The sequence below is a fragment of the Rhinopithecus roxellana genome, chromosome 10, assembly GCF_007565055.1.
Source record: "Rhinopithecus roxellana isolate Shanxi Qingling chromosome 10, ASM756505v1, whole genome shotgun sequence".
NCBI lineage: Eukaryota > Metazoa > Chordata > Mammalia > Primates > Cercopithecidae > Rhinopithecus > Rhinopithecus roxellana.
The window spans coordinates 84,846,277-84,871,904 of NC_044558.1; the positions used below are offsets into that span (position 1 = coordinate 84,846,277).

The 25,628-nt window shown below is 40.4% G+C and overlaps 1 protein-coding gene across 1 annotated transcript in view; it reads left to right on the top strand.

The window, feature by feature from the left end:
* SPPL3 (signal peptide peptidase like 3) overlaps window positions 1-25,628 on the top strand; it is a 139,251-nt gene that overhangs the window by 104,313 nt on the left and 9,310 nt on the right. The window contains exons 3-6 of the mRNA XM_010368307.2: window positions 7,359-7,447; window positions 13,882-14,001; window positions 14,738-14,816; window positions 15,723-15,835. Of these exons, the coding sequence (XP_010366609.1) occupies window positions 7,359-7,447; window positions 13,882-14,001; window positions 14,738-14,816; window positions 15,723-15,835 (401 nt within the window). The remainder of the gene's footprint in view (window positions 1-7,358; window positions 7,448-13,881; window positions 14,002-14,737; window positions 14,817-15,722; window positions 15,836-25,628) is intronic.

Below are 25,628 nucleotides of genomic sequence, written 5' to 3' on the forward strand. Positions count from 1 at the left end.
GTACAGCTGTGCCTAGGGTTAAACCAAAGAGATGACTGGCAACCTTCCAATCCAGAATAGCAATATAATGCCAACAGAAAAAGTAAGAGAAGCTGGCAGTCTGTATAGCCCCAAGAGTAGAGATGTAGATAAAAATTCCTGCAAATTTAACCTGCTGTCACCAGATTCTGTGAAACAGAACATAACAAGTGTAGTTATTGTTACTCCATTCATAAGTGAATTTGAAAAACTCAGTTTAAATTAATACATTCTTTCCAAAGCATGCCCACAGGAAAGGAGCAGTCTTCACGTTCCATTGACTGCAGAAACTGCAGAGACGTTCCCATTAAATGCATCACCAACCCTAGAGTTTAGGTCCGTGCACATTGTTAGCTCTGCTGTGCGAAAACATGAATTAAAGCTTAAAAGATCATAGAAGTGAAACCATGTACTAGAAACTACCACAGGTGCCTTGGCAGGGGAAATATATGCAAAATATTACATCTAGTTTGTTGTGGAACTAATTAAAATTAATAGGAAAAAGTTTTTCAGGAGCCAGTTGCCATAGCTATTCCTCTAAGGGTGACTGAGGTATGAGCAGTAAGTGTATGTTTTAATCTCTGCTAATGTGTCTTCCTCTGATGACTGGAGAAATATAATGTCTCAAATACTATATATGAATAATCTAAAATCCAAGGCTTTTTAAAAATAAAAAAACCCAAAGGAAAGCCAACATGTCAGACCCCTGACCATATTTCAGAAGGAGTCTTAACCATGTTTCAGGGAGTCCACCACATCTAAAAGTCATCGTGTTTTGGTCCTGCTGGGGAACTGTCACCCACTGGGGCTGCCCTCCAGTGGAACAGTTTGTTAAACAGTTCATTGGCCAAATTTATATGAGAACAGGGTGACATGTAACTAACTAGTCCCTACTCCATAGATTATCCTACCAAGCCCTCCCATTTTAATTGAGGCTTCCTCAGTACCAGTAACAGATAAGGGAGTTTTAGACAGTGCCTGAAAGTACAGGAAACAAGAGTGGCAGCTAGAGTCAGGCTGTTAGTAGAGGGGCAAGTCTTTCGAATCCAGCAAGAAATTTTGAGTCATAGACGTGGGAAACTACGAAGGTAAGAGCATGATCAGTGTGACCTGAGCCCAATCATTTGGTTAAGTTTCTTCCAGGAAGAATTATGACCTACCTCTTCATTTTAGGATCCTCTCCTTTCCTAAAGACAGGGATAAAATTTATCAATGTTTTGTACCCCCAGGGACTTTTAAAGACATGAACAAATTTTAAAAGGCCTTTTCCTTCACTTAAAAATCTACCCAGTTCCGGACCTATTTAAAAGAACTACCTAGACCCACTTGTACTTCCAGCCAAGATAGAGGAACAGAGACTGAATTACCATCCCACCTGAAGCAACTTTAAAAACAATAAAAAACATGTAAACCTCATAACACAACAGTTTTCAAGATATTTTTCATCAGACAGCAAAGGACAGTATTTCTGAGAGTTGAGGAATAGTTTTCCCATCATGCTGTCTTAAGATAGTTTCCAATCATGGTGCAGAGAGAAAGATTTCCTAAGTTGAAGAGATGGAACTGAGAGTCCAAAGAGATGGCTAGAGGCAGCTAGAGATAATAGAACAGAGTACAAAAGAAAAGTGAGCTGCAAAATGAGAAAACACAGAGATCTATACAGACTCCTTGAACATTCATCACAGTTTTTTTGTTTGTTGTTTGTTTGTTTCTTTTGAGTTGGAGTCTCACTCTGTCGCCCAGGCAGGAGTGCAGTGGCACAATCTCGCCTCACTGCAACCTCCGCCTCCCAGGTTCAAGCGGTTCTCCTGCCTCAGCCTCCCGAGTAGCTAGGATTGCAGGTACCAACCATCACGCCTGGCTAATTTTTGTATTTTTAGTAGAGACAGGGTTTCACCATGTTGGCCAGGCTGGTCTCGAATTCCTGACCTCGTGATTTGCCTGCCTCGGCCTCTCAAAGTGCAGGGATTACAGGCGTGAACCACCGCACTCAGCCTCATCACAGTATTAATTAGTGTATGCATATGTGGAAATCACCTAAGGTGGAGGAAAGAATAATGTGAAAGGATTAGAAGGGAGAGTACCTGTTTCCAAAAGCCTGATTGGAAAAACTTACAATTCATTTGGCATTGGATAGAGTACTGAGATCTTGCCTCAATGATAGAGAGTAATTACCCTAGACTGAGCACTGCTTCAGACCCACCTAACAAATCATGGAAACAAAAATCAATTAAAGCCAGGTATCTAACAGCATCCCTGATCAAAGCTCAAAATTAATAGGAATAAAAAATATTTAGATAAGGTAAAATTCACAATGCCTAGCATGCATGCAGACATGATCAGACAGGCAAAAAAGAAGGAAAACATGACCCAGGATAAGGAAAATAATCCGTCAATCAAAACTGACCCAGAACTGCCACAGATGTTAGCATAACATCAAAACAGATATACTTGTATTCCATATGTACAAAAAGATACATGGAGGTTATTTTTATTTTATTTTATTTTTTGAGACAGAGTTGCTCTGTCATCCAGGCTGGAGTGCAGTGGCGTGATCTCAGCGCACTGCAACCTCCACCTCCCAGGTTCAAGCAATTCTCCGGCCTCCCAAGTAGCTGGGACTATAGGTGTGTGCCACCACGCCTGGCTAATTTTTGTATTTTCAGTAGAGATGGTCAGGCTGGTTTCAAACTCCTGGCCTCGAGAGATCCACCCACCTCAGCCTCCCAAAGTGCTGGGATTACAGTCATGAACCACTGCGCCTGGCCAATACGTGGAGATTATAAAGAAGAACCAAATCAAACTTTCAGAAATCAAGACAACAATGTCTGAGATGAAAAATACACTGGATGGGAATAACAGCAATTAGACATTGCAGAAGAAAAGATTAGTGAACTTGAAGGCACAGCAATAGAAATTATTCAAAATGAAGTACAGAAAAGAATAATTTTTTAAACATGAAAAGAGCATAATGAACATTGAACATTAGAGAGAAACCTCCAGTGGCCTACTATATGGGTAATGGAGTCCCTGAAAGAGGAGAAGAAAGGGAGGGACAGAATAATACATGAAGAAATAATGGCCAGGTTTTTTCTAAATTTGATGATAACTATAATCTGCAGATTCAAAAAGCTTAATGAACCCCAAGCACAAAAAACATGAAGAAAACTACACCAAGACACATAATCAGTAGCTCAAAATGAGCTGTGAAAGAAAATCCTCAAGGCAGCCAGAGGGGGCAAAAAAGCGTGTTAGGTACAGAGGAGAAAAGATGAGGATGATGTCAGATTTGAAAATACAAGTGAAAAGTCAGTGTTAACAGTAGCTTTAAAGTACAGGAAGAAAAAACTCACTGTAAAATTCTATAGCTAAAATATCTTTTAAAAATGAAGGCAAAGTGAAGATGTTTTCTGACACACCATACACTACCTGAAAGAATTCATCACGTCACCAGCCGTCTTACACTAAAAAAATGTTAAAGGAACTCTTTTGAGCAGAGCAAAAATGGTACCAGCTGTCAATCTGTATTTACCCAGGGAGTTAAGATCACCAGAAATGAAAATGCATCAATAAAAGTTTTTTTCTTATTTACCGCTATGTAAAAGATAATTGACTGGAGCTGGGCACAGTGGTATGTGCCTGTAATCCCAGCTACTTGGCAGGTTGAAACAGGATTGATTGCTCAAGCCCAGATGTTTGAGACCAGCCTGGGCAACATAGTGAGACAATGAATGAATGAATGAATGAATGAGTGAGTGAGTGAAAATTGATGACATAAAAATAATATATTGTGAGGTTTATGAGATAACATGTAAGAGTTAAATGCATGGCCACAGTAGCACAAAGGTTGAGGGAAGGAAATATAAACTATTGTAAGTTGTTTATACTATACATGAATGTTACAATGTAACTGGAAGGTAGACTGTGTCAAAGATGTATACTATAAACTCTACAGCAGCCACTAAAATTAAAGAGCAAAGAGTTACAGCTCATAAGACAACAAAGGGAGATCAAATTGGATCATAAAAAATACTATATTAATCCAAACGAAGTCAGGTTAAGGGGAAATAAGACAAGTAGGAAACAAATAGTAAGAGGATAGTCTCAAACCTAATTGTATCACTAATCACATTCAATGAAATTGTTCTACACACCTCTTTAAAACAGCAGTTGTCCAGGTGTGGTGGCTCACCCCTCTAATCCCAGCACTTTGGGAGGCCAAGGCAGGCGAATCATGAGGTCAGGAGTTCAAGACCAACCTGGCCAACATAGCGAAACCCCATCTCTACTAAAAATATAAATATTAGTGGGGTGTGGTGGCATGCGCCTGTAGTCCCAGCTACTTGGGAGGCTGAGGCAGGAGAATTGCTTGAACCCGGGAGGCGGAGGTTGCAGTGAGCCAAGACCATGCCATTGCAGTCCAGCCTGGGTGACAGAGTGAGACTCTGTCTAAAAGAAGTAAAAATAAGTAAAACAGCAATTGTGAGACTGAATAAAAAAGCAAGACCCAAATATATGCTGCTTACAAGAAGCACACTATAAATACAAAGCCAAAAAAGGTTAATCCCTGTTGTCTAGTGGTTAAAATTTTAAAAAAAAATTTTTTTTAAGTAAAAGGTTGGGAAAAGATACACACTGCTTATACTCATCTACAGAAAGCTGGAATGGCTGTATTAATATAAGACAAAGCAGCTTTCAGAGTAAAGAATACTGCCACAGACAAGAAAGTTATTTTGTAATGACAAAGGGGTCAATTAAGCAAGAGAATATAACAATCATAAATGTTTATGTATCTAATAAAAGATCTTCAAAATACATGAAGCAAAAACTGAGAGAACTCCAAGGAGAAATAAATCCACAAATATAGCTGAAGATTTTGGTTCCACTCTCAATAATTGATAGAATAAGTAGGCAGAAAATCAAAGATACAGTGGATTTCAACAATACTCTTAATCAATGTGACCTAATTGGCATTTATAGAACATTTCATCCAACAACAGAACACATGCTGTTCTCAAGTGTATGTGGAATATTTACTAATACAGACCATATATGGGGACTTAAAACAAATCTCAGTACATATAAAAGGATTCAAGTATGAAATCTGATCTGCATTAGCCCAGGCTGCCATGAAATACCCATAGACTGGGGCTTAAACAACAAATGTATTTTTTCAGAGTTCTGGAGATTGGAATTCTTAAGTCAGGGTGTCAACGTGGTTAGATTCTGTTTTCCAGAGTGTCTGCACCAGTTCACATTCCCACTAGTAGTGTATGAAGGTTCCAGTTTTACATCCTTGTGTCCTTGCCAACAGTTAGTTATCTGACTTTTTTATTATAGCCATCTTGCTATGTGGGAAGTGGTTTCTCATGGTAGTTTTTTTGTTTTTGTTTTGTTTTGTTTTGTTTTGTTTTCAGGAGACAATGTCTCACTTTGTTGCCCAGGCTGGAGTGCAGTGCCGCCATCAGCCTTCACCTCCTGGGCTCGAGTGATCTCCTACCTCAGCATCCTGAGTAGCTGAGACTGTAGGCACATGCCACCACACTCAGCTAATTCTTGTATTTTTTATAGAGATAAGGTCTCACTGTGTTGCCCACAGGGGTCTCAAGTGATCCTCTTGCCTCAGCCTCAAAGTCCTGGGATTCTAGGCGTGATGAGCACACTGCTCCCAGCCAGTTTCTCGTGGTTTTGATTTGTATTTCCCTAATGACTGATGGTGTTGAACATCTTTTCATGGGCTCATTGGCTATTTGTGTGTCTTCTTTGAAGAAATGTCTCTTCAGATCCTTTGTTCATTTTAAAATCAGGTTGTCCTTATTATTATTGAGGTGTAAGAGTTCTTTATATATCCTAGACACAAGTCTCTTATCAGATACATGATTTGCAAAGATTTTCTCCCATCCTGTGGGTTGTCTTTTGACTTTTTTGATAGTATCCTTTGAAGCACATAAGTTTTTAAGTTTTTCTGTTTTTTACTCGTGTTTTTGGCATCATATCCAAGAATCCACTCCAAATCCATGGTCACAAAGATTGACCATATGTTTTTATCTAAAAGTTTTGTAGTTTTAGAAGTCAGTTCCTCTGTCCTACCAGCCACATTTCAGTGAGCACATAATGTGGCTAATGTCCACAGCACTTGTCAGTGCAGATAAAGACCATCATAACAGAAAGTTCTTTTGGACAAACAAACACAACCCCTCTCCCCCCTTTTTTTGAGATGGACTCTCGCTCTGTCGCCAGGCTGGAGTGCAGTGGCACAATCTCGGCTCACTGCAACCTCCGCCTTCCAGGGTCAAGCAATTTTCCTGCCTCAGCCTCCCAAGTAGCTGGAACTACAGGCGTGCACCACCATGCCCAGCTAATTTTTGATTTTTAGTAGAGGCGGGGTTTCACCATGTTGGCCAGGCTGGTCTCTATCTTCTGACCTTGTGATCCACCCACCTCAGGCTCCCAAAGTGCTGGGATTAGAGGCATGAGCCACTGTGCCCGGCCCACAAACCCCTTCTTTACAGGAAAACACTAGTGGAAAATTAGCTAAGGACTTGGATAGATAGTTCACAAAAAAAGAAATAAATGAGCAAGCTTTTGTACACAACATTGTTCACTGGTTAAGGAACAATATGACATGCCATTTTTAGTTCCCCAGATTGACAGTGAGTACTTCCTTCAGGTCTTGACTCTGAAGTCATTGTCACTGAGGCCTTCCTGTCCATCCTGTCTAAAATTTCAAACCCTAAGTCCTGCATTTCCTACTTTTCCTCCTTAGCACCTGCCATTAACACACTATGTATTGAACTTATTTTTCTGGTCTATTATGTCTCCCTGCTTGAATATAAGATCCAGTCATGTGTGTGCTATTTATTGTCCTTCCAGTACCTAGAACAGCTCAAATTTGTTTTGTTGTTGAATTGCAGCTGACAGGGTGTAGGGAAATGAGGGCTCTCATACACTGCTGAGAGAGTAAATTGATGCAGCCTTTTTGCAGACAGTTGTGTGGTATGTAAAAGTCTCAAAATGTGCTTGCCCTTTGACATTTCTCCTTCTAGGTTTTTATCATAAGGAAGTAATTAAGGGTATGATATGCTCAGAGATAGGAGTGGAAGGCTCAGCTGCCTTGGAATGCTTTCATCTGCAGTCAGGAAAACTCTTGAACTGACACATCGGAAGGACTGAAGATTGTTTTTTAAAATGTGACGAGCTATTTTTCAGAGTTGTTCAAAAGAGACCTTCTTTTCTTTCCTAATTCCTTGGCATTTAAAAATATTGTCATATTACGACTTTTCTGACCTGCTTCTTTTGTAAGCAAAACTACAACTTAACTACAAAATTTTTTTCCACAGGTCCCTTAATATGGACTTTGAAAATCAAGATAAGGAGAAAGACAGTAATAGTTCTTCCGGGTCTTTCAATGGCAACAGCACCAATAATAGTAAGATATTTTATGTCAATTAACTTCTATGCATGTAGTTTTCTTAATTTGGCTATTTCTGTACCTCCAGTTAATAATTTACTGGGTTCAAGGACTTATGATTGGTATTAAAAAATCATTGAATTATACTTAAAATGAGTGAATTTTATGGTATGTAATTGTACCCCAATAGCATTAATAAAAATGTTTGATGCTTATTATGGAAAGACTTGAATTTGAAGTGACTTGATTTGATAATATTAATACATTTATATTGAGATTGAGATCTGCCATGTACTCGACATTCTGTTAGATCTTTTGAAAGATGCAAAAGTACAAGAGAAATTATTGCCAATATGTTTTTTAAAAAGTGCCAAGATATCCAGGCACAATGTTTCACGCCTGTAATCCTAGCACTTTGGGAGGCCAAGGCAGGCAGATCACTTGAGGTTGGGAGTTCAAGATCAGCCTGACCAACATGGAGAAACCTCGTCTCAAAAATACAAAATCAGCCGGGTGTGGTGGCGCATGCCTCTAATTCCAGCTACTTCTGAGGCTGAGGCAGGAGAATTGCTTGAACCCGGGAGGCGGAGGTTGCAGTGAGTCGACATCGTGCCATTGCACTCCAGCCTGGGCAACAAGAGCGAAACTCCATCTCAAAAAAAAAAAAAAAAAAAAGTGCCAAGATAGAGATGGCAAATACCTCTTCACCCCCTATATATGGGGCAAGTACCTTTTTTCAGTGACCCTTACCATAGCCTCAGAATCCTCCACATACAGCTGTTATCAGAGGAAGCTCTACAAATGAAATCATTTTGACATCCATGTAGAAGGAGAATAAAGAGATGGGCAAGTCAGGTGAGCAGCAACGGGTCAGATAAGGTTTCTTTACAACAGAAGGTGAGTTTGACTTAGTGAATGTAGATAGGTGGAGAAGTCGTCTTTTCAGGTTAGGGGAGCATATAATAACAGGCACAGAGATCACGACCTATAGAACAGGGTAAGGGCGCCACCTAAGAGAGAGGAAATGCTAGAGATCTAATAAAAAGGTAGATCAAATATTGATTGGAGGACCATGGATGTTAAATTGAAAAGAGATCATTTATTATGTATCTTGGTTTCTCTAGTTACTATAGTGCACTGTCAACCAAGTTGTATTTGCCCAGTTTTCACCGGGCACAGGCCGAGGCACATGTGTTTCATTGTCCCTGGCAGTGCCAAAGTGGGCATGATAAAGATGGTAAGTAGAATCATCTAAATATAATGAGTCTTTTTTTAAATTTATGACATGGATCCTTGTATGTTATAAAATTCCATACCAGTAGTTATTACCAGTGCTAGAAACCACATAAAACCCGGTGTAAAATCTGATTTTTAGATTAAATTATTACATAGCAGCTTACCTTCTATCAACGTGTTAAGCCAAATCACTTTATACTCCTGAAACTCTTTTTAAAAGTCCTGTATTATATAGCACATATGCAAGTGATGTTCTTAAACCAGATTATAAATCTGCTGTACGTTGCATCACAGAAAATCTACCTATATTATTACGTCTAAGTTTAATCCCAAAAACAAGAAGTGGTTGTATCAGTCTGTACACTGGAAAGAAGTTACCTGGTAATATAGCTCCTTTTTTTTTTTTTTTAAGACGGCATCTTGCTCTGTCATTCAGGCTGGAGTACAATGGTGCAATCTCAGCTCACTGCAACCTCTGCCACCTGGGTTCAAGCAATTCTCCAGCCTCAGCCCCCGAGTAGCTGGGATTACAGGCGCCTGCCACCATGCCTGGCTAATTTTTGTATTTTTAGTAGAGATGGGGTTTCGCAGTGTTAGCCAGGCTGGTCTCAAACTCCTGATCTCAAGTGATCCGCCTACCTTGGCCTCCCAACGTGCTGGGATTACAGGCATGAGCCACTGCACCCAGCCTAAATGGTATTTTTCTTAACTCTGCCAGCTATGTTGTACTAAATTATCCTTGACAACATTTCTTCAGTGCCTGCTCTGAGCAATGGATACCAGTGGGATAAGGACAGATTGGCATAGAATGCAAAATTCACTTCCTCAAAGAAGAACATAATGAAGAAGCCATTACAAAGATGGCCGACCAGTACTTGATTATGAAATATAAAATTATTACAGATCGAAAGGATGGCATGGAAAACAGGCTTCATTTATCAAGCATCAAATAAATAATAGAAAGATGGACAGAGAAACAGAGAGTTTGTAGTTGCTAAGGGGATGGAAGTCCTGAATGATTAACAGTGTAGAACAATTGGGGAGAAGGTTTTAAGAAAAAGAAAGTATAAATTTAGTGTTAAGATTTTTGTCAAGAGTGTTTCAGACTGATAGAAGGAGACAGTAATCAGAAGTTTTTAAAAGATTGTAGCTGCCAACTCCCAAAATAATAAGAAACAAGGAATTTGTAAAGAGACAGGAGAGTAGGAAAAGTTGTAGGTGTAGCCAGCATCATTGGTGGGGTATGGGGTGAAGGGTTACTCTATGATTACATGCTTTGAATATGTCAGAAATGATTCTACCATCCTTAATTATAATAGGAGCTAGAAGAAGGAGAAGCATTAAGTGAGACTCGACAGAGGGTTAGATGTGCCATGTGACTCATGCCCCAAAAAATCAGAACTTGAAAATGGAGAAATCTCTTTGTAATTGAATGTTTCTCCCTGCAGGGTGCCCTAGGGTATTTGACTGAAAAACTGGGTAATTATTACTTCGGATTATAATAATGTTCCACCTATCTGGGCAACTCGAAACACATGGAAGTAAGACAAAGAGTTGATCAGGCCTGCCAGGAATTACGGCACTCAACTCATTAGAAAGCAGAAAAGTAAAAGTGAAAAAGTGAAGACAGTAATGAAAGAGCACTACGTGCCCACCACCAGAATAACTAAAATTAAAAACCTTGACTATTCCCAGTGTCGATGAGGAGGCACAGCAACAACAAAGAACCCTCTCGCATTATTGGAGAGCATGCGTTAGTATAGTCACTTTGGAAGGCAGTTTGATGTTACCTACTAAAGGTGACAATGTAAACACTCTTGGACCTCGCAGTGTCACTCCTAGTTATATATGCAACAAATACAATCACATCTGCATCAAGTCATGTGCAAGAGTGCCTAGAGCAGCATTATTTGTAATAACCAAAAAATTGGAAACAATCCAAATGTCAGCCATAGAATGGATAAATAAATTTTACTGTATTCATACAGTGAAGGCAAGTGAACTTCTCTAGCTACATAAAACAGCATGGATGATTCTCACAAATAACATTGAGTGAAAGAAGCCAGACACAAAAAATTAACTACGTAACTCAGAGTATATAAAATTTAGGAAACAAACAAAATAGTATTTAAGGAATTGCTTGCTTGGGTGGAAAACGTGTCATAATTCAGGATAGCAGTTCCCTTCAGGAGAATGAGAGACACGGGGGGGGGCGGGGAGAGGGAGAGGTGAGAGGGGAAGATTTCTAGGGTTGGTTTGTTTCTTGACTTGAATTGTATTAAGTATGTAATAATTCACTGAACTCTACATTTTTGTGCTTTTCTGTGTGATGCTTCACAATAAAAAAGGTTAGAAAGAAAGTGACAGCAGTGGGGGTGGAGGGCAAGAGTTCCCTCCAGGTCCTCTATTTTCCCCTGACCTTGTTTTGATTTCTGTATCTGCCCCCAAGAAGCCAATATAGAAATTTATTTTCCCGTGGCACATCAGTCCTTCATTTAAGTAGTATTAAGTGTGATTTTAAAAAGAAGCCATGAACACCCCTGCCCAATTATCTGACATCTTAAAGTCTTTTACTAAACTGCGGTTATAATTTATTTGAGTTACAGAGATTGATGGAGATTTATAGTTGGGATTCTCATCTTTAGTAGAGATATACATTTTAATCTCCCTGCTTAGATTGTAAACTTCATGAGATCTGGAAATGACTTTCTTTTAATCCCTCCTGTTGCTTACTATATATATAATAAGTGTTCAGCAAATAGTCAAAAGCATCCTTCTTACAGGGAGGTACAAAATCAGTAATTTTCTTAACAGTTACTAGTTTATTGCTCAGTGTCTATTCCATACCAGACATGCATTTAGCCTGTAGCCATGTTCATTGAATGTTAAAAATAATGTTGCTGTACAAAATTTTTAATTCCATTACCAAGCCTATTTCCTATGTTGATTTTTGCCTTAAAGATAATGCAACTGCACTTGCGTATGTCCTCCCAATTATGGCTACTCTGTTTTTGCTTTGCTCAGTTTTGCTTTGTTTTTAGGTCACTGGAGTTTGGCTAAAATTTCTAATTACCTCCTTCCCCTTCAAGACCTTTATCTCCAGAACTTTAGGAGATGCAGTACTGAAGTCATGGACTTTGTTTTAGGTAGCATATTGTCAGGAACTAAAGGCATTTTGCTTGCCCTGTGACATTGCCTCCTGGTCAAAAATCTGTGGTTTAAAAAAAAAAAAAAATTCTGTGCATTCTAATATTCCAGGGAGGTCCTTTGTATTCAATTTTGCATTTAATTGCAGACTGAACTTTTAAAATTTAGCTTTATTATAAACAAATGCATCTCTTACATACCTCACCACTGCAGTCTTTATTGTAGCTAGCCATTAATTTTCTGATCATACTTTGAACCAGTATGATCTGTAGACTGCATGATGTTTTGTTGCTATGATAAACAGTTATATGAGAAACCATTATTTTATGTAGTGAAAGGCACTGAAAATCTGTAGCTTCCTCTAGCAGTTCTTTGAACTACTGTAGAGCACTTACATGTAAAAACTATTTAGGTAAAATTTAGTTAGAGATTTCATAGAGTTTTATCTAATGGATACACTTCCCAAAGTGATCCATGGGCCAAACTGGATGGATTTGACTAGAGTCAGGACAGACTGTTTCCAAGATAATTTGTGTTTGTCATGGCACATAGTTGACTTTTCCTAAATTGAACTGCCCTATTCCTAAGTGAATTACTTCACTCATCTACCTAGTCCCTGAGAAGCAATTTTGTTTTATAGATATAGTTAATCAAAAACCCTAAATAGCTCTTTTGGGGACAGGCAAATTTAAATACCTAAGAGAAATTTTATTGATCATTGCAACCCTTTGTGTCCTGCTATGTTTATCCTGGTTACATATTTTATTTGTAGCCTTAATATAATGAAGAGACTTTTTTTTTTTTTTTTTTTTTTTTTGCCTTTGACTCCTGAGCTCAAGTGATCCTCCCACTTCAGCCTCCCAAGTAGCTGGAACTACAGGCTCAAGATACCATGCCTATTTTTTTTTTTTTTTTTAATTTTCTGTAGAGATAGGGTCTCCTTATTTTGCCCAGGCTGGTCGTGAACTCCTGGCCTCAAGTGATTTTCCTGCCTTAGCCTCTCAAAGTGCTGGGATTACAGGCATGAGCCACTGCACCCAGCCTTTTTCTTCTATTATTTCATTATTATAGATCATACGAAGATTTCTTTGATTCCTTTGGTGCACTTTATGACATCTCAATAAGTTCATTTGGAAGTGGGGCAAGATAAAACTGGTAATTTTTTTTTCATTCAGTGGTTATTAGAGTTTGCCATGTTTTTCTTCTCTACCAAAAATACTCTATTAATGGTTCTCAATTCTAGATGCAAAATACAGTTTTGTGAGGAGTTTTTAGCTGGGCCTAACCCCTGTGATTTCATTTAATTTGTCTGGGTTTGGACATGGATCAAGACCATCCTGTGAATGGTGAAACCCCGTCTCTACTAAAAAATACAAAAAACTAGCCGGACGAGGTGGCGGGCGCCTGTAGTCCCAGCTACTTGGGAGGCTGAGGCAGGAGAATGGTGTGAACCCAGGAGGCGGAGCTTGCAGTGAGCTGAGATCCGGCCACTGCACTCCAGCCCGGGCAACAGAGCGAGACTCCGTCTCAAAAAAAAAAAAAAAAAAAAAAATTCTGATTTGCTGTTTTCAGTAATGGCTTGTTGTCCTCCTCTCCCCCTCTCAGCCAAGTCAGTTCTCAACTATTAGCAACAATTGGAAAGCGTGAAAATGAGGACATTAAACCCGCAGGTGATGAGAAGTCCTTTTAGTCAATGGGTTTAAACCACCTCTTTTACTAAACCTATATGCAAGACCACAGATTTACTCAAATTGACTAATCTGGGCTTTTACTACCTCATTTTTGTTCTTGGTGGTGGTTTGGATCCTGTCATCCAGATGGTTAACACCAGGAGGTAGTAGTTCGCTTCAACAAATATTCTTGAGCGTCTACTGTAATGAAAGCACCATGAAGAGAACAAGGAGCTCATAATCTCGTCAGGAAAGAAAGACGCGTAGGGCCTGGATAATCCATGTTTGACATATAATCCCTAGAACTGTCTGCATTTTCGCAAGTTAATGTATATGAAGTACATAGGCACAGTGCCTGTTGCATAGTAAGTTATTAATCTGTCTGTTTTTCTCTTTCAGGCATCCAAACAATTGACTCTACCCAGGCTCTGTTCCTTCCAATTGGAGCGTCTGTCTCTCTTTTAGTAATGTTCTTCTTCTTTGACTCAGTTCAAGTAGTTTTTACAATATGTACGGCAGGTAAATATGAGTTTCTCTGTCTAGTCTTAACATACTAAAAGGAAAATTTTTCACCTTTATCACTGTTCAAAAATTAAGATTTATATACCATGTCATGTAAGTTTTTCTTTATAAATCTTGACTTCATCTCTTCCCTCTCAACCGTGCCGCCCTTCCCTGACTCCTTCTTGAACCACTTAATCCACATCATCTGTTGAGACCTGCCCACACAATTTCAAAGAAAGGCTGGAGATGTGAAAATGCAGGAATTTTATCACACCAGAGCGATATTGCTCTGCTTTTGCTGTGGCGCCTTTTCTAGGTTACCAGTAGTTTACCAGATGGTTGAGCTTGGCATAGAGGTCATTGTCAGCCTCTACCCACTGTTCTTGCAGGTGGAAACATGGATAGCTAATCAAAGTGATTGGACTGTCAGCTCTTTGATGTGTTTTCAAGCTAAGCATTGATGGAAATGTTAAAAAAAAATCATCAGCAAAATGCTACAAGACTTGTTAGGAGGTCATCCCATGGCCTGCTGCTGTTTATCTTTTAGAAAACTTACCTATGCTTTCCCCTCCTTCAAATCAGGTACTTTTTTTATTGAAGAGGTTTTTTGTTCAGTATTAAAGGAAGATATTTTTCTTCTCTAGTCAGTTAACTGTTTCCACTTGTCTAGTGTTTTGGGGAATGAAATTTCTATAAGTTGTGCCATTTTTCTTACAGTTGTTTAAAAAAACTATACCTTTTCTTTCTCTAGTTCTTGCAACGATAGCTTTTGCTTTTCTTCTCCTCCCGATGTGCCAGTATTTAACAAGACCCTGCTCACCTCAGAACAAGTAAGGAATTGGGACTTTCCTCTTAAATTATAAACTTGTATATATTTTTCTGTCATATTTGATAGCATTATTAGGAGTCTCAATTTCTGGTATTGGCTGGAGCACAGAAATGCCAGAAGACCAGGAAGTGAGACATTTGATCTTTAAAACCAGAAGCTAGTACTTCCTTTTGTACCTTCTCATGTCAGAGGAAATACAAACAAAACTTAGGAAGTCTGAGTCATTGTAATGTGCTTCCTACTTAGATCTTTGAAAGATGAGCAGTTTTCTTTTGAAACAGTGCTTTCATTCCTTTACTGTGAGTTGATGAAATATGAGAATAGTGGTTGAACTCAAACATTCTTCTTTGCCTTTGGTCTTCAGTGGCCTGGATATGCTACCTACTTGCATTTAATCCTAGTATTCACACTTTAACTCAAAGTCATTGCTGCACAGAAACAAAATTCTGTGCTAATGGAGATGCTGAACGCACTTAGGAAACCAGTCACTGGTGGCAGCTGATGTTCCCAGGAATTAGTGATAACAAAAAGATTTACCATCTTCTAAATAGAGTAATACCATCTTTGGTAAATGAGTTGAATTGTTGGCATTTCTTCATTTTGTTTTCCTCATAAGAGTAGAATTTCCTCCATACTTACTGGCTTTTCCAGAGGTCGATATTGTCGCTTCAAACTTCTAAATGCCACTGTTGATAATTGGTCGCAAGAAGACATTATCAGATGGTGCAGAAGTATATTCCTGTGAGTTTTCCATAGGTTTCTCCAAAAAAGGATTGGGTATTTTGGATTGGGTATTGCCTGCTATTCTAATCCAGCCATCATGAACTCTGATCGTGAAATACCAAAGGAGAGTTTGGTTATTGAATAAAGTGTGCCCACTGTCCAATAAGTGTTGTGTGTTTTCCAGGATTTCCTTTGGTTGCTGTGGACGTTTCACTGCTGCTGAGTTGCTGTCATTCTCTCTGTCTGTCATGCTCGTCCTCATCTGGGTTCTCACTGGCCATTGGCTTCTCATGGATGGTGAGTGACTAATTTGTGACAAATTGTAATTTTCCTTTATAGAGTTTCATAGATGCTTTAGGATATTCACAGAGATGTACAGCTGTCACTACCATCAACTTTTAGAGCATTTTCACACCCACCCCCGCCAAAACCAATGAGCAGTCGTTCCCCTTACCCACCACCCCACCCCAGCCCCAGGTATCCACTCGTCTCTACTTTGTTTCTATGGATTTCTCCATTCTGGACATTTTCCATAAATGGAATCATACATTATGTGGCCTTTTGTGTCTGACTTGTTTCACTTAGCATGTTTTCAAGGTTCATCTATGCTGTAACCTGTATCAGCGCTTTTTATGGCTGAATACTGTTCCATTATATGGATGCACTAATTTTATTTATTCATTTACTGATTATTTCCACTTTTTAGGCTATTATGAATGATGCCTCTTTGAATATTAATGTACAATGTGCAGACTGTGCTTTCTTATATAAATGGAGGCTTGGCCCAGTGGCTAATGCCTGTAATCCCAGCACATTGGGAGTCTGAGGCAGGAGTATCACTTGAGACCAAGAGTTCAAGACCAGTCTGGACAACATAGCAGGATCCCATTTCTACAAAAATAAAAATCTTCTGGGCATGGTGCACCTATAGTCCCAGCTACTTGGGAGGCTGAGGTGGGAGGATCCCTTGAGCCCAGGAGTTCAAGATTACAGTGAGCTATGATCATGCTGCTGCACTCCTGGCTCAGCAACAGAGTGAGAACCTGTCTCTTTAAAAAGTAACAGTAAGGGCCGGGCCCGGTGGCTCATGCCTGTAATCCCAGCACTTTGGGAGGCTGAGGCAGGTGGATCACGAGGTCAGGAGATCGAGACCATCCTGGCTAACATGGTGAGACCCTGTCTCTACTAAAAATACAAAAAATTAGCCAGGCGTGGTGGTGGGTGCCTGTAGTCCCAGCTCCTTGAGTGGCTGAGTCAGGAGAATGGCATGAACCCGGGAGGCAGAGCCATGATCGCACCACTGCACTCCAGCCTGGGCAACAGAGCAAGACTCCATCTCAAAAAAAAAAAAAAACAAAGTAACAGTAAGGAAATGGGATTAGATTGTAATACAGTGTATCATATTATGCTGTATATTATATATAGTATATGTAATATAACGTGATATATAATCTGCATTATGTACATGATATATATTTTTATGTAATGATATAAATACATATCTATACCATATCTATATCATTACATAAAAGCATATCATATCCTTTTTATTAACTCCAGAGTATTAAGGATGAATACCTAGACATGAAATTCCTGGAACAGAATTCTTGCATTTAAAAAATCTATACCTATTATTATACTGCGTTTCAGATAGGCTATAGTAGTTATGCTCCAACCTGTAGCATATGAGAATTTCTCTTCATTGATGATAAGGATGAAATAATAATGACAATAAGACCTCAGATGAATTAAGTGCCTTTTATGGATTAGACAGTCCGCTAGGTGTTTTACATGGATTATCTCTTTTAATCCTCAGAACAACTCTTTGAAGTAGGTACTGCTGTTTGTTCCCACTTCAAAAGAGTAAACAAAGGTTCAGAGAAGTGGCTCATCCCAGCCACAGACCCCTTATATAGAATTCATACTTACCACCAAAGCGTCTTGGAGGCTGTTTCTGAAAATCACCCATAATTTTCCTAGTGTTTCCCTTAAAACCTTTTTTTTTGGGCAGGGAGTTTCACTTTGTTGCCCAAGCTGGAGTGCAATGGTGTGATCTTGGCTTGCTGCAACCTTCGTCTCCTGGATTCAAGCGATTCTCCTGCCTCAGCCTCCCAAGTAGCTGGGATTGCAGGCACATGCCACCACGCCCAGCAAATTTTTTTTTTTTTTTTTTTTTTAGTTTTTAGTTTCTGTATTTTTTAGTAGAGTTGGGTTTTCGCCATGTTGGTCCAGCTGGTCTTGAACCCCTGACCTCGGGTGATCCACCTGCCTTGGCCTCCCAAAGTGCTGGGACTACCGGCGTGAGCCACCACACCCAGCCTTTTTTTTTCTTTTTAAATAGAGACAGGGTCTCATGTTGCCCAAGCTGGTCTTGAACTCCTGGACCCAGGCGATCCTCCCACCTCGGCCTCCCAATGTGCACAGGCATGAGCCACTGTGCCTGGCCTCCCCCAGCTTTTTGTTTGTTTGGTTTTAAGACAGGACCTTACTCTGCTGCTCAGGCTGGAGCGCAGTGCATGGTCAGTGCTTACCCAACTCTTGAGCTCAAGCAGTTCTCCCACCTCTGCCTCTCAAGTAGGTGAGACTCCAGGCACAAGCCACCGTACCCAGCCCATTTTTTTATTATTATTTTATAAAGATGGGTCTCACTATGTTACCCAGGCTGGTCTTGAACTCCTGGCCTCAAGCAGTCCTCCCAAAGTGCTGGGATTGGGCCAGTGCGTTGGCTCAAACCTGTGATCCCCACACTTTGAGAGGCCAGATGGGAGGATCGCTTGAGGCCAGGAGTTAAAGACCAGCCCGGGCAATATAGTGAGACTGCATCTCTACAAAGCACTGGGATTACAAGCATGAGCCCCGAGGCCCAGCCCCTTGAGATGTTTTTAAACTTTTCTTTTAAACCATATCATTCTGTTTCCACCTTTTTTTTTTTTTTTTTTTTTGAGATGGAGTCTCACTCTGTTGCCCAGGCTGGAGCGCACTGGTGTGATCTCGGCTTACTGCAACCTCTGCCTCCTAGGTTCAAGTGATTCTCCTGCCTCAGCCTCCTGAGTAGCTGGGATTATAGGTGCCCGCCACCACATCTTGCTAATTTTTTTTTTTTTTTTTTTTTTTTGGTATTTTTAGTAGAGACGAGGTTTCACCATGTTGGCCAGGCTGGTCTTGAACTCCTGAGCTCAGGTGATCCACCCGCCTCAGCCTTCCAAGGTGCTGGGATTACAGGCATGAGCCCACTGCACCCAGCCTCCACTTCCTTTGTATACAGTCCTTACATTTCCACAGTTCACTTTCATAATCTCAGAAAATTTTTATCTAACTGCTCTGCCCCACAAAGTAAAATCCTTTAAAAGGGATTGTAAACTGTCCCCTTTTCCTTTCTTTTGGTGGTTCCAAAGGGAAGAAGGTTAAAATATAAAGACAGTCAATTTTATACTACTTGTAATTCTGAAGAATTTTTAAGGGAAAAATTTGAAAATCTGGGGTACAGGTATGGATTGCATCTATTCCTGTTACCTACTCCAAATAACCATAAAGCTATTCCAGACTTTGGAGACAGAGCTCTTCGGAACCAGTGCTAGGTCTGGGAGGCTCCTCTGCACTCCACCAGGCAGTGTTTCCCTGCAGCTCTGGGGCTGTGCTGGCTCAGAGATAATGGGGTTGATGTTCATCATTGTCTGAGCCCAGAGCCACCCAGAGTGATGCTTACTGTTACTGCCTCAAGTTCAGAGTAGCTAAGTTAGTCACACAGTTTCTAAGTACTGATCTTATAGGCTATATATACTTGGTATGACTGATGTTAAGTTTGCTGCATAGTATTTGGTCCATTGTTTGGGGTTTTTATTTTTAATTTGTTTTAGAGAAAGGTTCTTGCTCTTTTGTCCAGGCCGCAGTATGGTGACATGATCCTAACCCACTGTGACCTCAAGCTCCTGGACTCAAGTAATTGTTTGGATTTTTTTTTTAGAAGACATTTGCATCAAATATATGAATTAACTCAAAACCAAGGATGTTCTGTTAATGGTCAATTTGGATAGAATTTGACAAAAAGGATTGTCAGCTTTTTTTTTTCTGGATCCAGAATCAGAATCATCTTAATAAGAAAGAAATTTTAAACTTTAAGGAAAACAAAAAACTTGTCCTTCTGCACCTAGGAATTTTTTTTCCTCATGAGTGACTTTGACCAGTACAATGATTTGAAATGTCTGTGTGTCAAGTTAGTAAAATGCCGTAAGAAACAGTATTCTGTGGAAACAAACTAGCAAATGTATTGCAGATTGTAAAACATACAAATATAAGTTATACTTACAATTTTAAAATACATTTGTTCAAAAAGACAAGATTATAGTGATGGAGAACAGCTCAGTGGTTGGCAGGGTTTGTGTGGAGGAGTGGGGTGACTATAAAGGAAAAACACAGGGGTTTTGGTGGATGATGTGACCACTCTCTATGCTGAGCATGGTGGTGACTCTGTCAACACATGTGGGAACTTTCGTAGAACTGCTGCATTTAAAGAGAAACTGTCAATGTTACTGTTCAGGCTGGGCGTGGGCACAGTGGCTCACGCCTGTAATCCCAGCACTTTGGGAGGCCGAGGTGGGCAGATCGCCTGAGGTCAGGAATTCGAGACCAGCCTGGCCAATATGGTGAAACCCCGTCTCTACTAAAAGTTCAAAAATTAGCTGGGCGTGGTGTTGTGCACCTGTAATCCCAGCTACTCAGAACGGTGAGACAGGAGAATCGCTTCAACCCAGGAGGTGGAGGTTGCAGTCAGCTGAGATCACACCACTGCACTCCAGCCTGGGCGACGGAGTAAGACTCCATCTCAAAAAAAAAAAAAAAAAAAATTTACTGTTCAGTCATTTTAGAAATAAAATGTTAAATATGCTTTTGTTTTTTATAAATATGTAAATCTTTATAAAAGTTATTCAGTGTTTTTTTTTTTTTTTTTTTTTTTTTTTTTGAGTGTCTACCGTATACCAAGCTATTAAAACAGTTCCTTGAGTCTGCAGACCAAGTTACCCTCTAGACTATACAGACCTTTGATGACACAGACAGGGAAGGCAGAATCAAAATCATCCATGCCCGTCTGTGTAGTAATTCATCTTTGCTGATTCTGACAGGTTTGGTCGTGTGTTTAGCATCTTGTATTCCCTTATATAAACATGTGCTGTGATTGTTTGCTTCAGTACTACAGAACCCACTATGCATATAAGCAGTCTGAAGTGCAATGGCTACAATTTTTAAGTGGCTGTCAAACCTGATTTCCCAAATCAAGTATTAATTAGTGGTTTCAGTAGCTTGTGATTTATGTTACGATACTTCAGTGCTTCTGGAAGTTGATGAAATTACATTCAAAGTAATACAACAAGTTGCTTGCCAAGCTTATGGTAAAAGGCTGGGTAAGTGCTGATTCTATAAGGACTAGTTATTATTAAGAGTGATAAAGTGACAGCTGTGTGCATTAGACTTTTCCTGAGAGTAGCACTTGTTGAATTCTGCAAACAATGATTTGTTAATTTAAAGTAGGGAAGAAGTGATTCATGTATAAACTGAGCATGAAGGGGATTCTGAAAAACTTTAGTAAAACCTAATCTTTTAAAAATATATATTATACAGTATTAAGGAATCTTGATCATGATAATTATTGGAGCACAGAGAATAAATTTTAGTCCAAATCAATCTCATATCTTTTATGATTATATCCCTTAAATCTTACCTAGTCCAGTGGCTTCCTGATGAGGAAACAGGCAGATATCTCTCTTACTGTTACATCTGAACAGTAACTATTTAGAAATTCCGGTTAGTTGGTTAGAATCTAAACCACATGTTTTCAGTGCATGTAAGTTGGCTGTTTGGATGACTGAACCACATATTCCCAAGAGGAACTGTTTTATATTGGTGTCTTTAAATGACAGATTGAGAGACCACCCCCATAATGATGCACTTAAATCCACCTAAACAAATGTGGAATGAGACGCTGAAAGCACCAGATGCTGCTGGTTTAAAGTAATGTAAAGCAGTAATCACCTAAGCAGGATGATTAATCTCGATGCTAGCAGACGCAAAGCCCATATTATGACAAATGATACTTTAACTGCCTTGAAGTCTCATATGCCATGTGGTCTGAGTTTCTCGGTAATACCACTGCTAACTTTTTGATGGCTTTCCTTTCTTGAATCTCTTTATTCTTGTGTCCAGACACACATGATACTATTTACATGTTTTGCTGAGGGTTTAAAGTGCTTACTAAGCTGCTGACCCAAAAAAGGTGAGCTGTCTCTCAAAACAATAAGCAGTGTGGTCTTTCTACCCTCAGCTCTGCCCTACCTTAGCATTGCAGAGAACAGAAAAAAATGCCTGTTTACTAATAGTATGTTACCAAAAAAACAGTTTAGCTTGGTGGAAGGTGACATTCTTTTCACAGCCATTGGAAACACACACTTTAGAGCAAGTCGGGAGAATTTTCCTTGTTGTACTTCTGCAGACAGGTCTGGGACAGGTTTATCAGACTCACTAAGGGAGGAGTGGGGTGAGCACCTCCCTGGAAGACATACTAAAGGGTCTGTTTTACTATGCGAGTCTCTTCCTCTAGACTGTACAGTTGATAGAAAATTGGCCATAAAGGACAAACTTTTTGTTCCCAGTGGCCACTGTCAGAAGTACATTTCCATTGGAAAATTCACTTCACAGCTGAAAAGTTTTGCTGAGTGTTCAGTGAGGCTCCCCTAAACCCTAATTAGAATTTTACCCTGTTTTCTGTCATTACTGCAGTTTCCCAGTATTACTTATCCACGGATCTCTTCTTCCTACCAGTTTGCACTGGTTGAACTGCCCTTGTGACCAAGGATGGAATTTTTCCTCAAAGAGAGCCTTTGAGCTTTGCATTTGTTTCTTGTGTTTGACTTGTTTTCTGCTGTCACAGTAGTCTAGCTTTCTAGCTGTATTGTGTAATACACTGAAATGTGTTGCTCTCTGCCATGAATATTATCTTTCAGACTTCTCTGCAGAGTCTGAAATCATCTTGTAAGCAGTGATATGATATTTGGTGGCTAGGTTTTTTAAAATTAGTGTTTCTTAGTTAAAGTCTGTTCTTTGAAGTTAATTTAGAGTGAAAACAGGATGATAAATTATTTTCAGGGCTACACTAAGAAGTATTAACATTAAGAATGGGCTTCAGGATTTTCCCGAACTTAAGTGTAGGGCTGTTTTGTCTACTCTCAGTTTCATCTGGCAAATTAACCTTTCAGATTTGGGAAGACTTGAAAGAGTTCGACCTATGGGTGATGGCGTGTGAACTAAAAGCTGATGAATATTGAGCACGCACCCCTAGTGATCAAGGATCATAGAACCTGATTTACAGTCTATCCACTGCCTAGTTCAGGGACTAACAGAGTCTTGACAGATGTCTGATTCAGTCCCCTCGTTTTATAGCAGTTGCTGCTAACCTATGATTAGAACATGTTTAGGGCCAGAAATCTAACAATTGATACTTTGTTTTAAAATGCTACACAGGCGGTGGCTCATGCCTGTAATCCCAGCTATTTGGGAGGCTGAGGCGGGCAGATCACCTGAGGTCGGGAGTTGGAGACCAGCCTGGCCAACACGATGCAACCCCATCTCTAGCGAAAATACAAAAATTAACCAGGGCATGGTGGCATGCGCCTGTAGTCCCAGCTACTCGGGAGGCTGAGGCAGGAGAATCACTTGAACCTGGAAGGCAGGGGTTGCAGTGAGCTGAGATTGCACCACTGCACTCCAACCTGGGCAACAGAGTGAGACTCTGTCTCTAAATAAATAAATAAATAAAATGGTACACTCTTGGTGCGCTGAGTCCACACAGGGCATAGATATCTAGAGAGCCTGTATCGAGAACGGGAGCACTGCTTAGAAAACTTACAGGTTATGTCATCCTCGTAGAGAACATTTGAGCTCCGTTTGGTCTCACTGTCTTTGTCCCTGGCCCACTGGTTGTAGAAGACAGTGTGATACAGAGATATCAGTGATAAATTGAAAATAACTGTAGCTAAATGGCTAAAATTAATCATTTACTTCCCCCAACACTTTCGGTTAATATGCATTTAACCAAAAGTTAAGCATGTTGGTGAACCTATAAGAGAGTCTCAGGAGTGTCTAAAGCCACAAGGGAAAGAGAGCACCTCCCTTCACTTTAACCTTGAAAAGCTCTGAGAAGGTAAGATTTTTTAAGGGTTACTTGAATGACAGAATGAAAGGCAGGCAAACTAAATGACTGATTGAGAACACGTTCTGGGAATATGACATCGCTTGTGGCAGTATTCGCTGGTCAGAGTGGTATTAATTCCAAATACCTCTAAGAGCCTTCTTTCTCTGAGACAAAGGGATGCCTTCTGCGTCTTCATATATGAAACTTAGACTAGAGTGAGGAGGACCTAGATGGTCTAATTGGAAAGTGGGTGTTCAACTTAACACAGATGGAGAGAAGGGATAGGCTGAGGAATAGGAGGAACCCATTCAGACAGACGCCAAGGCAGAGCCAGCGTGGTGCTCAGCTCCATTCTGTGGAGGTTGTGCCTCCTGAGTTTATGCACTTTATAATTAGACTTGATTCGTCACAGAGAAGGGAACCTGGTGACCTGAAGGCAGGAAATTATGTGAACAGATGTTTGAGAGTGGCAGTGAACAGGACATGGGAAAGAGTAAGAGGGAGGGAGGGTAAGGAGACACAGCAAAGTAGAAAGTGGGCGGAGTTTTGAGCAAGGTCTGCAGTAACAGTAAAGGGTAACACCTCAGAATGGCTGCAGATTTCATGTGCATGATGAGAGACTGTGATGTGTTGAAGATGAACCCAGACTTTCTTATTTGGAAGGTTAGGATAGAATGACACTGTCTAGAGTCATGGAAAACCCAGTCACTGGGCAGTCTCACTGAGCAGTCTGTTCCATATTTAGTTTAGACCCAGGTAGAGGAGGATTAGCATGAGTTGAATGACAAAGCAGCAAGTGGCCCCTGCGCTGTTAGGATGAAGTGTTTCTATGGTAAATTGAGTAGAAAAGGTCAGGATGGGCCAGATGCGGTGGCCCATGCCTGTAATCCCAGCACTTTGGGAGGCTGAGGCAGGCGGATCACCTGAAGTCAGTAGTTCAAGACCAGCCTGACCAATATGATGAAACCCCATCTGTACTAAAAATACAAAAATTTGTTGGGCATGGTGGCGGGCGCCGGTATGCCCAGCTACTCGGGAGGCTGAGACAGAATTGCTTGAACCTGGGAGGCACAGGTTGCAGTGAGCCAAGATCATGCCACTGCAGTCCAGCCTGGGCGACAGAGCAAGACTCCATCTCCAAAAAAAGAAAAAAGGTCAGGAAGGGACAGGTCGTCTACATGTGTCACAGAGGCAAATAAACTTACCCCGAGGAGCCTGGCCTCCTGCTTCTCTGTCCAGTCTGTTTCCCCGCCCCTCCCTTGGTTACTGGTGAGCTGCATCATTCAGTCCTCTGACCCTCACTCCCCACAGACTCCTGTCTCTCATCTGTCCATTCTAGGCCTTCTGTTACTTTGTTTGTGCCCTTGATGCCTTGCATTCCATGTATTCACCTGTAAGTCCATGAACAGATCACCTCTAGCCAGTATCTATACACAAACCTGTGTTTCACCTGTGCTCTGGCCCAATGCGCTTCCCACCTACTGCTGACCACTGTTGTTCCTCCAGCCGCCTGAGCTGCTCCCTGAAAATGTCCTGTTGATTGACTCATGACACAACCAAATCTTTGTTTCCTGAAGATGATGACCATGGGAGGGCCCGTCCTTTCAGATATGCGTGTGAGTTGATCAGAGCAGGGGCTCTGGGTACGTCTCTCAGTGCCCTAAACATCATGCTTCAGTCATCCCTTTGCAGCTCTGAATGCTCTGAGCTTTGTCAAGCCTCACTGACTAATACATTTCATTGGGTTCATTTCAAATGACATGCATTTGTATACATTTTACCGGGTTGGTTGTGTTTTATGAATTTATTTAAAAATTAAAGGAGACCCTAGTATAATAAACATCCTATATGATTATAAAGTCAAGAATTAGGTCTTGACCACATCTCTCCAGAACTCACACTGCAGCT